The sequence below is a fragment of the Melanostigma gelatinosum genome (genome assembly GCF_949748355.1).
Source record: "Melanostigma gelatinosum genome assembly, chromosome: 16".
NCBI lineage: Eukaryota > Metazoa > Chordata > Actinopteri > Perciformes > Zoarcidae > Melanostigma > Melanostigma gelatinosum.
Window position 1 is genome coordinate 21440063 of NC_136649.1, and position 13243 is coordinate 21453305.

Consider the following 13243-nt stretch of genomic DNA (forward strand, 5'->3'; position numbering starts at 1 on the left):
GTATTGATTCTGCATCATGTTGAGTGATGCAACAGTGCAAAAACAACTGGAAATTATTCATCAGAAACCAAAGGCACTGAAAATTATACTGGATCAACAATGTGTGTGTGTGTGTGTGTGTGTGTGTGTGTGTGTGTGTGTGTGTGTGTGTGTGTGTGTGTGTTTGTGTGTGCGTGCGTGCGTGTGTGCGTGCGTGTGTGTGTGTGTGCGTATTCACTCAGCAGTACTGCAGTACACCGTATACTGTGCACTTTATCCACATGCATTTCCAACCGTATTTCCAAACCTTAAACCCTGAACAGTTCCTACCTGTAAAATGTGGCTGCCCAGGTGAGGCTCGAAGATCCCCGAGGCGACGCTGGGACTGCTCCTTCTCTGGGCACCGATAGCTAAACACACACACACACATGCATATACACACACACACAAGGAGAGAGGAAGCACAGGACAGGACAGAAGGAGACCGGTGAGACTCAGACACATTGATACGAGCAAAGCTACACACACACACACACACACACACACCTACACACACACACACACACACACACACACACACACACTAACGTTTATACAGCCTAGCGTGACAAACACACATGGCACAGGACAAGAGGAACCAGTGAATTCAGCTCTGCAGAACATTTCTTGAACAGTGCGAAGAGTTAGCATCGTTAGCCTCCTCACATAGAACCAACAGGAACCATTAGCATCATGCTAATAACCAGCTGGTGACACTAACGCGTTCATTAAGTGAAGTCAACCAGCAAACACTTTGTTTCTCAATTATGAGTTCTACACAAAAGACATTTTTAAGAAACGTGAAGATTTACATGCAGCTTTGCACATTTGTTCCAGTGAAGCTTCAAAATGATGGAAGCCAACAATTACGTTTGAAACTAAACCGAACAGAGAAAGTGTTAGAAACAAGACACAGCTTGTAGCCTTAAACATCTCTTTTGACCGTAGGAATCACAAGTTAACGTAGATGAATGGTTGAAGAGTTTGACCTGATTATTTAGTGTCTCAGGAAAAAAAAAAGGTTCTGACCCACCATTGGTTTTTGGTCTTTAAAACTAGTTGGTCACTGTTAGGGACAGATTGGTTTAATTTGCACGATTCGGCGCATCGAGGCTGCGTATAAAAGTGACGTAGAGACGCCGTATACGTCTCTGGTAGCAACCTGTCAATCACCGTGTAGCCCCGCCCTAAAGCATCCCCTGCTTTATGGTCTGTGTGACTCTAAATGGACCATAATGTACTAAATGAACATCATGCTGTATTGAAGAAGACTTGAAACTAGAGATTGAGACATTAACTCATGTTTACAATGTTTACTGAGGTAATAAATCAAGAGAGAAGTAGAGTCATTTTCTCATAGACTTCTATACAAACAGAGGAGTCGCCCCCTGGTGGACACTAGAGAGAATGCGGTTTTAACACATGATGCTTTGACTTCACTCTTCACAACCAAAGGTTGTCGCCTGGTTTGACTCTCCAAATGTTTCTAAAACTGAACAGCCAATAGCAGAGAGGCTTAAGATCAGTCTCAGCCCCTGAGAGGAGAGTCTGAAGGCCAAGATACGAAACAGGGCATCTCTCTCATTTATTCTCTCTTCTTTTTGTTTCACCGCTATCCCTTTTTATTCTTCTCATCTTTCTATCCATCACTGTTCATCTCGAGAGAAAGAGAGAGAGACAGAGAGACAGACAGAGAGACAGAGAGAGAGAGAAAGAGAGAGACAGACAGAGAGAGAGAGAGAGAAAGAAAGAGAGAGATGGTCAGTGAAAGGCAGACAAGAGAGGAGAAAAAAGAGAGAGAAATGTTTTATAGCTTTCTAAAATGTCTCCCTGATGGCAAAACTCTCTCTACAGAGAAAAACAGAGAGCACAATGGCCCGCCAGAGAGAGAGCGATAGAGAGAGTGCGACAGAGAGAGAAAGACAGAGAGAGAGGAAGCTATGTGAAAAATCAGCCCTCAGGTTAAACTCTCTCCCTCTCTCTCCCTCTCTCTCTCTCTCTCTCTCTCTCTCTCTCTCTCTCTCTCTCTCTTTCTCATTCCCAAAAGAAGACAAAAACAGTAAGTGTGAGCAACATACAAAAAGATTCATGAAATTTTTTTTTAAACCACCAGTATTCAGTCACATGCTGTTCATGTACGTCATTTGTACGTCATTACAGACAGACAGACTCACAGAGAGACAGACTCACAGACAGACAGACAGACAAACTCACAGACAGACAGACAGACAGACAGACTCACAGAGAGACAGACTCACAGAGAGAGAGACAGACAGACAGACAGACAGACATTAAAGCTCACTAAAAGAGGGATTTTTTTGCCCTGCGGTGATTTTCTCCTCTCTCCACAACCTCCGTCCTCGTCTCCCTGCAGACCTCATTACACTGAGTTTAAACACACACACACACACTTTCAGGGGGGGCGGGGGGGGGGGGGTAAGTAGCTGAATTAGGCTCAATTAATGATGTAATGAGAAACTCTTGTGCACGAGAGCCTTTTCAAAAAGGGGTGAGGAAAGAGGAGACAAAGGAGGAGGAGAGTAAAGAGCTCATGGGAACATCAGACTCAATGGAGAGAAATGAATGTTGTTTTTAAAGTCTGATAAAAGACGAATGTGAGATCAAACTTTTATTATGAAGAAAAGAAAACAAAGAAAAACATATGTGAATATGACGATCGAGTTAAAACTGAATCCATCAAAAGACAAATAAAGATAATCACGACTTTTTGATTTGACAGTTTATTCAAACGAGATGAAGAAGAGGAAAAGGAAGGAGGAGGACGAGAGAGAGGAGGACGAGAGAGAGGAGGACGAGAGAGAGGAGGACGAGAGAGAGGAGGACGAGAGAGAGGAGGACGAGAGAGAGGAGGACGAGAGCTGGGAGGACGAGGAGATGGTGAGAGGGAGTAAAAGAGGAGGAGGAATATGATGAAGAGGAAGAGCAGGAAGGAGGGGAATGAAAAAGAGAAGGCTGGTTTGACCTCACTGCTACAAACAAGTTGTGTGTGTGTGTGTGTGTGTGTGTGTGTGTCAGTGTAGGTGTGTGCGTGTGTGTGTGTGTGTGTGTCAGTGTAGGTGTGTGTGTGTGTGTGTAGGTGTTTGTGTTTCAGCCCCTCCAGCGATGCTCTGAGCGTTTAGCCGTCAGTGTGTGTGTGTGTGTGTGTGTGTGTTGAAGGTTTAGGAGTCTCGCTGCAGACAAACAACAGCAACATGAACACACACACACACACACAAATATATATAAAAATACATATTTCTCCTTAAAATAATTAAAAAGGTGTCAAGGCACTGAAATGGAAGAGAAAAGACAAAAGAGGGAGGGAGGGTTCAATGGGGGAGGATAAAGGAAGAGGAAGAGAGGAGGAAATAATTTCAAAATAAAGGAGGAAACAGATAATACAGAGAAAAAGTTAAATAATAATATGAAAAATTATAAATTAAAAAGCCACAAAGTAAAGAATGAAGTCGCAAGAATGATCAGAGAAAAAATAATAAGAACAAGTATAAACTCATGAAGAAATAAAAAAGTATGAAGACGAACTTAATATAAAAACGTGTCTGAGTCCAACAGCACTGCTGCTCATTTATGTTCTTGTTTAATGTGAAATTGGCAGCAAAGCGATCGCCTGTGTGTGTGTGTGTGTGTGTGTTTGTGTATTTGTGTGTGCGTGTGTGTGTGTGTGCATGTATGTGTGTGTGTGTACTCTGCTGGAGGGTTGGTTTAAAGGAGTAAACCAACCCTCCAGACTGCCAGCTACAAGATGTGTGTGTGTGTGCGTGTGTGTGTGTGTGCGCGTGTGTGACAGCGAGAAAGAGGGGGGGATCGGTACTGTTACACAAATTGCCAATTCAATTAGTGATAGGTGTAAGAACACCGTAGAGAGAGAGAGGGGGGGGGAATGTTGGCAGAATGTCAGAGCCAATTTATCAAGACCTAACAAAAGACTTCGGGGATGAAGAGAGAGAAGAAAAGGGGGGAGGACTGAAGGGAGGTGAGGGACAGAGGGAGGAAGTGAGGGACCGCTGAGGGAAGAGAAACATCGACAGGTTGATAGAAAGAAGGAAGGAATCGTTAAAGGAGAAGAAAGACAGACTTAAAGGACCCTGAGGAGGTTCTGACCCAGCACAGTTTACGTCTGTGTTACTGCTGCTGGCGATGCACCTGAAATAAAAGGCAGAAGAAGAGTGTACGCTTTGACAAACAGCTGAAATAAGCTTTGCAGATGTTTCATGAGGAATGAAATGCAGCAGATTTGTAAAACCTGAAAGAGAAACTGTCAATGTGAACACAACTCCTGCATCTTTGTACGAAACACAAAAACAAATATGATCATGTTTAACGAGCAACGTAAAGGATAAGTATAGATATAGAATGTGAGAGAGAAAGTTTAAAGTGAACGGGAAAAACAAGAGTGTCCTCATAAAACAGTTCGTAAGATATCTTACAAAAAGTTGAACCTCCTGTGTTTTGCTCTGAAAGTCCAGCAGCACGTGTTTCCTCTCGTTACATGAATTCAGTCTTTTCAAAATAAACTTCCATCTTCAAAGGAAACAACTATGTTGGTTTGGGTTAAAATAACGAGAGAAGTGCCGACAGTGAAGTACTGACTGAAGCGGTCTGCTGGAGGAAAGACCGCCGTTTGAAAAGTGAAGCCAAAGCTTCACGCGTTAAAGCTGCATTCTCTCTAGTGTCCACCAGGGGGCGACTCCTCTGGTTGGATAGAAGTCTATGAGAAAATGACTCTACTTCTCTCTTGATTTATTCCCTCAGTAAACATTGTAAACATGAGTTTATGTCTCAATCTCTAGTTTCAAGTCTTCTTCAATACAGCATGATGTTCATTTAGTACATTATGGTCCACATTCATTCATCAGTTGCAAAAACAACAACATGGCGACGGCAAAATCACCATCTTTGACAATAATTACCTTTGTGACAAATTTCCCTGTTGCTTTGTTTCCGGTTTCCACGGCAACAACGTGGCATTGAATTCCCTAAAATGAGCCTGAAATGTGTAATGACGACGCATGGAAGCGTTATTCGTATGCCATTCCGTGAGATCGGGTTGCGTAGCCACGCCCAACAGTGATGTCACGGCGCACTGACACACCCCCGAGTACACTTCTACATCACTGCAGCAGAAAAACTGCATTTTCAACTGATGACGAGTATTTAATATTTCTGTTTTTAGCTTCTTTTAATGAACACCATCTCCGACGAGCCCCAGACTGTTAAACATCACCAGGACGGACTGCAACCAGCAGAATGGGACCATGAACAGGGAGAGCATGACACAGACATAGAAGAAGAGGAGATTGTGGTGAAGAGAGACACTAGTTATATTGATGTAGACCTCACGGTACCTGCAGTTGTTTCTTTCAACAAATAAATTATTGTTTAACTTAAAAAATATAACGCTTTAAATGCTAAAATCGATATCTTGGAATCTGGAAAGTAAATCTCCGTAACAGGAACAATCAATAAAAGAGTCGCGCACACACACACACACACACACACACACACACACACACACACACGCACACACAGAGCTGTTTAAAAAGTCATCAGCAGTGGAGACATTTGTTTTAATTACAGTCGTTTTAAAAGGCGCCTTTCAACCACTTTAACCTTTCACGACCAGTTCTGCTTAATAATCCATGTTCTCTCTCTTTTTTATTTTTCATCATCAAACTTTAACCGTGTGACTCGCCTCTGACACACACGTCCACCCTCCCTCTCTAATGTGGCTCTTCAAAATAAAAGAGGGAGTAAATGAACGAATGAACAGTTCACTTTCACAGATTATCGCTGTGGATTATTTGTAAACTGAGACTTGAACTTTCTCGCAGTGGAACTTACAGGACAACATCACATTACATTGTTCCTTCATTTCCCACAATACTTTGAAGACCGAAATGGTTCTTTGAAGAACTTAAAGGTTCTCTAAAGAACCTTTGAAAAAAATATGCAAATTTATACCATCCCCACCATCCAATGGCTCAAACATGAGTGACGTCACGACGACTACGTCCACTTCTGATACGTCCATGGTTGTACCTCAAACCTCCATCTTTTCCTAAATCTAACGAGTAGTTTCCTGTGAAACGTCTGGTTGGTCCACATGTTATCGCTCTTTGTACTTCCTGGTTCAGTAATACGTGGATTACTTGTGGACTAAATATCCGGGTGAGACGTAAAGTACAGTTTGTCACATTTTGGAGGTGATTTCTCTTCACATGAAGGAGTCGCGTCTCTCTCTCTCTCTCTCTCTCTCTCTCTCTCTCTCTCTCTCCCTCTCTCTCTCTCTCTCTCTCATTACAAAGTTTACAGCTCGTCACATAAACGTGAGGCAGTCAGCCTAAAGGAGACTCTCTCTCCTCCTGGAATGAGATGTTTGGGCCGATTAACTCCGGCAGAGTCGCTCCACTAAACCTGCATTATTTCACCGTTTAAACTCCTTCAGTGATACTTTCACTGTTCTACAGTGTCACAGCCTGAGGGGCCGGAGAACAGGAGGTGGCACTTTCAACACACGTTAAGGTATTTTACTTTTTCCTGCCTTTGTTGTTGCTTTTTGACTTAAAGTTTTCAGCGTTTATCTTCTGTGAAGCACTTGCAATCTTTCCCTTCTGACAGGTAATACACAAATACACTCGCGTTATCACGCTGCATTGCTTCAGAATGGGACGTCACCAATATGTAAATTCTAAGTTCAAGAAGGTTTCGTACGATCATTTATAACTGGAGACACAGAGGTGTTGAACATGTTGATGATCTCAATCACATTCATTTAACAGAAGAAGCAAAGGAGACAGAGATAAAGAAAGAAAGAAAGAAAGAAAGAAAGAAAGAAAGAAGAAAGAAAGAAAGAAAGAAAGAAAGAAAGAAAGAAAGAAGAAACCTTCCTCAGAGTTGAAGTAACAACAGCAAATGAGCGGAGAATTGCTCTGTAATTTTCTGCTCGTGTTGAATAATTCAGCAGTTATCGTTCAATGATCAGAATTAACTGGAAATCAGAGAGTGTGTGTGTGTGTGTGTGTGCGCGTATGTGTGTGTGTGTGTGTGTGTGTATCGGGTGACTATTGGTTTCTTCAGGTGAGAGTTGAGAGAGGAGAGAATCTATTCTGCTGGTTACATTTTGTAATTATTTTACATTTATTTTGATTCTCCAACGTTACTTGGAAAGACTAAATGTGTGACTCAGGTTTGTGTAATAATGACCGATCGGCTGTGTGCAGCTGAATGCAGGTTAAAAAGTAGAGGAGGGACACATTGAGTGAAATGCATTCTGGGAACCCGGCGGCTATCGTCTGAAGAAGATTTAGATGGTTATTGGTGAAAGTGAAAATATGAGGGAAAGTGAAACTTGGATTCCTATTGGTCGCCTCTTTACTCGACAACCTGATTAAGACTTTCTGTACCTTCTCAATCAACTCATGCAGGACAAGACACACACACACACACACACACACACACACACACGCACGCACACACACACACACACACAGCTTCCTATGCGTGTGTGTGTATAATCGTCTCTGCTGTCTCTCCACTTGGCTGAGTGCCAGCTGGTGTGTGTTGGAGTCAAGGACAAAAGAGGACAGAGAGAGAGAGAGAGAGACACAGAGAGAGAGAGAGAGAGAGAGACACAGAGAGAGAGAGAGAGAGAGAGAGAGAGAGAGAGAGATAGAGAGGTAAAGCACAACAGTGACGACATGGAGAGAGACAAATGGGTTCAGAGGACAGAGAGACAGATGAGAGGATGAAAAATGGAAGTGATGATAAGAAGTGAGAGAGATTATTAAGAAATCAGACTTTAAAAGATGGAGGTTTGAGTTACAACCGTAGACGTATAAGAAGTGGACGTAGTCATCATGACGTCACCTGTCGGTTCGTAGACTGAATCCTCGAGTTCGGTGATTTTGGCCGTCGCCATCTTGGCTTTTTCTCAACCACTAAACAGGAAGTGACCATATATGGACTGAGGAGGAGTGACGTAGAGACGCCGTATACGTCTCTGGTAGAAACCTGTCAATCACAGTAGCCCCGCCCTAAAGCATCCCCTGCTTTATGGTCTGTTTGACTCTAAATGGACCATAATGTACTAAATGAACATCATGCTGTACTGAAGACTTGAAACTAGAGATTGAGACCATGAACTCATGTTCACTATGTTTACTGAGGTAACCCATGAGCATTCCCGTGAGAATCACAGACTCACGCTCGCACCCTAGTTATGGTCGGTTTCGAGGTGCTGCACGAGTGATCCGTCCTCTTGCACATACCCCCAAAGCTTCCTGTGCTGATGACGACACAGTGTCTTCCCCCATCAAAATGTGTCTGATTAATGCACGCTCCGTAACAAACAAGGCTCACATTTTAAATGACTTGTTCACGAGTCATAATTTGGCTTTTTTATTTCTGACCGAGACCTGGCAACGGAATATGGAATGCATCCATTTCAATGAACTCTGCCCTGTGGACTGTTCTTATGTTGGGACACCGCGTCTGACAGGCCGCGGTGGAGGTCTCGCCGTGGTCTGGAAGAATCAGTTTTCCTGCCACTTGGGGAGCACAGAATCTTATGTTACTTTTGAACTACAGCTGACTAAAGTGGGCCGGCTAAAGCCGTTTTACTGTTTTTTTATTTACCGACCTCCAGGTCCTGCAGGTCAGTTTTTATCAGAGTTCACAGACTTTCTGACCTCTATTATCAAGGTAGACAAAGTGCTTCAGGTTGGTGATTTTAATCTGCATATCAATGATACCACAGACTGTATTGCTACTGAGTTTCTCAATATTACTGAATCTTTTAATTTCACGCAACATGTTTCTGGCGCCACTCACAGGGGTGGTCACACCTTGGACCTTGTGTTTTCTCTGGGTCTTGATATTGATAATACCCGTTGTGAGGACCTATTGATCAGTGACCATAAATGTATTTTCTTTGATCTTTCTGTCAATGCTGACCCCTTGTGTCTGAAACAAACATTCCACTCACGCATTATTACTCAGAGTACAGCTGATCATTTCTCTATGCACTTCTGCTGTGATATTAACACAAATCTCGATGATGTTGAACACTTGATTCAGTCATTTAATGAACATTGCACCACTTTGCTGGATAAAGTGGCACCTCTTAAGGAAAGGACCAGCGCTGCCTACAACACTCCTCCGTGGATGACAGACGCTGTGTGCAGCCTGAGACAGAAGTGTCGCAGGACAGACCGGCTCTGGAAAGCTACTGGGCTAGAAGTGCATCGTTTATATCTCAAAGACCTCCGAGTTTCTTTAAATACTGTAGTAAAGGAAGCTAGAACTGCTTATTTTGCGAACCTAATCTCTTCTTCAAAGAGAAATCCCAAGATTCTGTTTGACACAATGAAGAGAATTGTTTCACCGTCTGTCTCCACTTTACCATGCTATTCTGTTGACGATTGCAACAAATTCCTTATCTATTTTAATGATAAGGTAACAGGTATTAGGTCTGGCATTCAGCCTGGGATCTGTTCATCTACTTGTAGCTCCTCGCAATCTCCTGCTGTTCTGGACTCTTTCCAGCCTATCAGCCTTCAATACCTGATGGACTTAATTAACAAAACAAAGCCATCAACTTGCCCTCTGGATATAATTCCATACTCTCTATTTAAGAAAGTTCTGCTAACTATTGGCCCTGCAGTAACATCTATTGTCAATTCCTCATTGTCTACAGGAATTGTCCCTTCCTATTTCAAACATGCCACTATCCAGCCCATATTAAAGAAACCTAACTTAGATCCAGCTTTGCCCATGAACTACAGGCCCATATCAAAACTGCCTTTCATGTCCAAAATTTTAGAGAAAGTGGTGGCCAAACAACTTATTGCTGCACTGGAGAGGCACAACATGTATGTCAAGTTCCAGTCTGGGTTTCATAAGCAACACTCTACTGAAACCGCTCTCCTGAGAGTTTCAAATGACATTCTCATGTGTGCTGATGCAGGTGACTGCTCTGTGTTAGTTCTTCTGGACCTCAGTTCTGCATTTGACACTGTAGACCATGACATCCTGATTAAGAGGCTACGTGATTGGGTGGGCATATCTGGCATAGCGTTAGACTGGTTCACGTCTTACCTCAATGACAGAAGTTTCAATGTCTCTGTAGGTGATTTTGTGTCTGTTACCTCTCCACTATCTTGTGGTGTACCGCAGGGCTCGGTTCTGGGGCCTCTGTTATTTTCCCTTTATCTGTTACCTTTGGGACCGATCATAAAAAGCTATAATGTGTCCTATCACTTATATGCAGACGATATCCAACTCCATCTGTCATTTAAACCCAGCGAGGCATTCACATTAACTCGGCTCCTGGACTGTGTCAATGCCATCAGAGACTGGCCGGCAGAAAACTGCCTGCAACTCAACGACTCTAAGACGGAGGTCCTATTTATTGCTCCAGAGGAGTTTGTCCCCATGATCAGGCAGATTATTAGTCCACTCTCCTCTGCTGCCCTAGGGTCACATTGTTTTTTTTATGCTTTTAAATGTCTGCTCTGTTCAGCACTTTGTGATACTACTGTCTGTGAAAAGCGCTATATAAATAAAATTCATTCATTCATTCATTCATTCAATAAATCAAGAGAGAAGTAGAGTCATTTTCTCATAGACTTCTATACAACCAGAGGAGTCGCCCCCTGGTGGACACTAGAGAGAATGCAGATTTAAGACTTCATTTTCTTCACTCCTCGTTACAATAACGACAGAAGTTTATTCTGAAAAGACTGCGGTTATTAACACATTACTGGTGTTGGGTTTTGTAAGAATAACTTTTTACGTGAGACACATTGAGGATACTTGACGAAATGTATATCTGTATTTGTTATTGTTTCTAATCACTGAGATCATGTTTCTCTATTTTGGAAACAAAAATCTGAAATGCACTTTGATGTGTTGATTAGACAGGAAGCAACAAATAACACAATCTATAAATTAGACATAAACATCATAACGTGTTTAACTTGACCGTCAAAGTAAAGAGGGGAACGCCACAAACTCATAACTGATGCAGACTTATAGGTTTCATGAGTCAGCGCTTTTGGCACATTCTTCAGGAAAAAAAACCCCTAAAGCCAATAACTTAAAAGTGAATCCACTTTCATGAGCCAGTAAATCACTTTATATTCTATTCACTGTGGTCAAAGTCTGGAGTGTTCATTGTTACAGCAGGTCTTTGGCTGTTCTCCACAGAGCACAGAGTGATTCTGTCCACGATTCAAAGAGCGATCGCGCCACATGAAACTCTCAATCACAGCTGGTATGAAGGAGAGATGTGAGAGCAACCAGGCCTTCAGTAGAACTGAGAGACGACCGAACGTATCAGCTGTGTTCTACGTATCTCAATAAACACAATAAATACAAGAGTCCATTATATATTAACATGTGTGAAGTGTCTTTGAGTATCATGAAGCATCAACTTCACCATCTACTGTTAGAGTAGCATGAAATATATACACTGTGTATCGTGTGAATGTTGGTGACATGGAAGGACAAACAGACATGTCCACTGTATGTGTGTGTGTGTGTGTGTGTGTGTGTGTCCAAAGCCTCATGAGATTTGAGGCTTCTCTTCTGTCTGAATTCGTCAGAGTACATGATCGGCTTCACACACACACACACACACACACACACACACACACACACACACACACACACACACACACACACGAGAGGGTTCAGTGAGGCAGGAAGGTATTGGCACTGAGGGAATACAAGGAGCAGACAGTAATTAGGAACCAGCCTACTGTACCACACACACACGCACACACGCACACTCACACACACGCACACACACACACACACACACACAGTGTAATTAGGTAGGGGCCCTGATGCCCCAGTGGTGAACCGAACAAGCCCCTGAATACCCGCACGGGGAGCGGCTGAACACCATAATACGTGGCAAAAGGCCGTGAACACACACACACACACATGTTAATTAAGTGGCAGCTTACTGTGCGTGAAGGGAACAAGGCGGTGGACGGCCGCAGTGGGAGTGTACGAGGACCAGCAGCAGTCAGGATTAACACGAGACGACCTGCCAGCACACCGCTCACTCACTGCCTCTTCTTCCTCTTCCTCTTCCTCCTCTTCTTGTTCTTCTTATTTTTCTGATTCAGTTTTTTCTTCTTCTCGTTGTTATTCTGCTTTTATTTCTGCTTCTTCTTCCTCTTCTCCATCTCCCTCTTCTTCCTCTTCCTCTTCTTTTGCTTCCTCTTCTTCTCTCAACGTCTCCCGGTCTCGTTCTCATTGAACCTCACAGAAACAAACCTGTTGGGTGTCTGCAAATAAATCCCTTTTTAAATGTGACCGTCTCGCTCTGGTGAGGATTTAAACCCTTCCCGCTCTGACCGCCTTCTGAAGCTCTCGTGTTTCATTGCATTTGGAGAAAGTTTGCTCCGAACTGGACGAACTGATTATGGATTGCTCCCTTTTGTTGGTGACTTGTGAAGAATGTTGTTTGTTTTATTATTTTACAATCCTGCAATTAGTTCTTAGTTTAAATTTTAAATTCTTCAGTTTTGTTATTTCAAAATTGTACCAAAGTAAATGTACTAAGTTACATTCTGGAGGCTCCACTCTGAGGCCATTAGAACCACGAGTTCTTTATTTTATTCAAGCTTTTAGAAATATTATCAATGTCTTGCTGTAAATTGAGTCTTTCTTCATGTAATTGCTGCCGTTTCCTCCCGCTGATTGGAGGGACACCGTTCGTTTATCGCTCCGTTGACGGTCTGGATGTTGTTGTTTTTGGAAGAAACGCTGCAAACAGATCGAGTGTCAGACGCTAAATATATGGGAGTACGTCTTCAGCCCGTCTCCACGAGGAGAGCAGACAGACCGCCGCTCTCCTCGCTGTTAATCTGCTGTTAATTTGTCCGGAGCGGAACAGGAGACGGAGTGAGCTGCAGGAGTTTAGTGTGAAGCTGTTAGTCATTAATTTAACAGACACAGAGGTGAACGAGGCCACGTGTCTCCATTATTCTCTGTCACACTGTCACCACACATAATAACTGCACTGCAGGGCTCAGTGTGTGTGTGTGTGTGTGTTCATATAAATAGTTCTATATAATTACTTCTATAGCTGTAGAGGAGACAATGGAGACTTTGTTGTTGTTTGTTTGTTAGTGTTTCTTCTGCAAAACATCTTATTGTATTTTAACAATGATAACAACATGAACAAATATGT

At 42.8% G+C, this 13243-nt stretch overlaps 1 protein-coding gene across 1 annotated transcript in view; it reads right to left on the minus strand.

The window, feature by feature from the left end:
• Positions 1 to 13243, minus strand: part of npas3 (neuronal PAS domain protein 3) — a gene marked incomplete at its 5' end in the record, with an annotated part of 246393 nt that overhangs the window by 117989 nt on the left and 115161 nt on the right. Inside the window, one exon of the mRNA XM_079286826.1 lies at positions 310 to 525. Within this exon, the coding sequence (XP_079142952.1) occupies positions 310 to 525 (216 nt within the window). The remainder of the gene's footprint in view (positions 1 to 309; positions 526 to 13243) is intronic.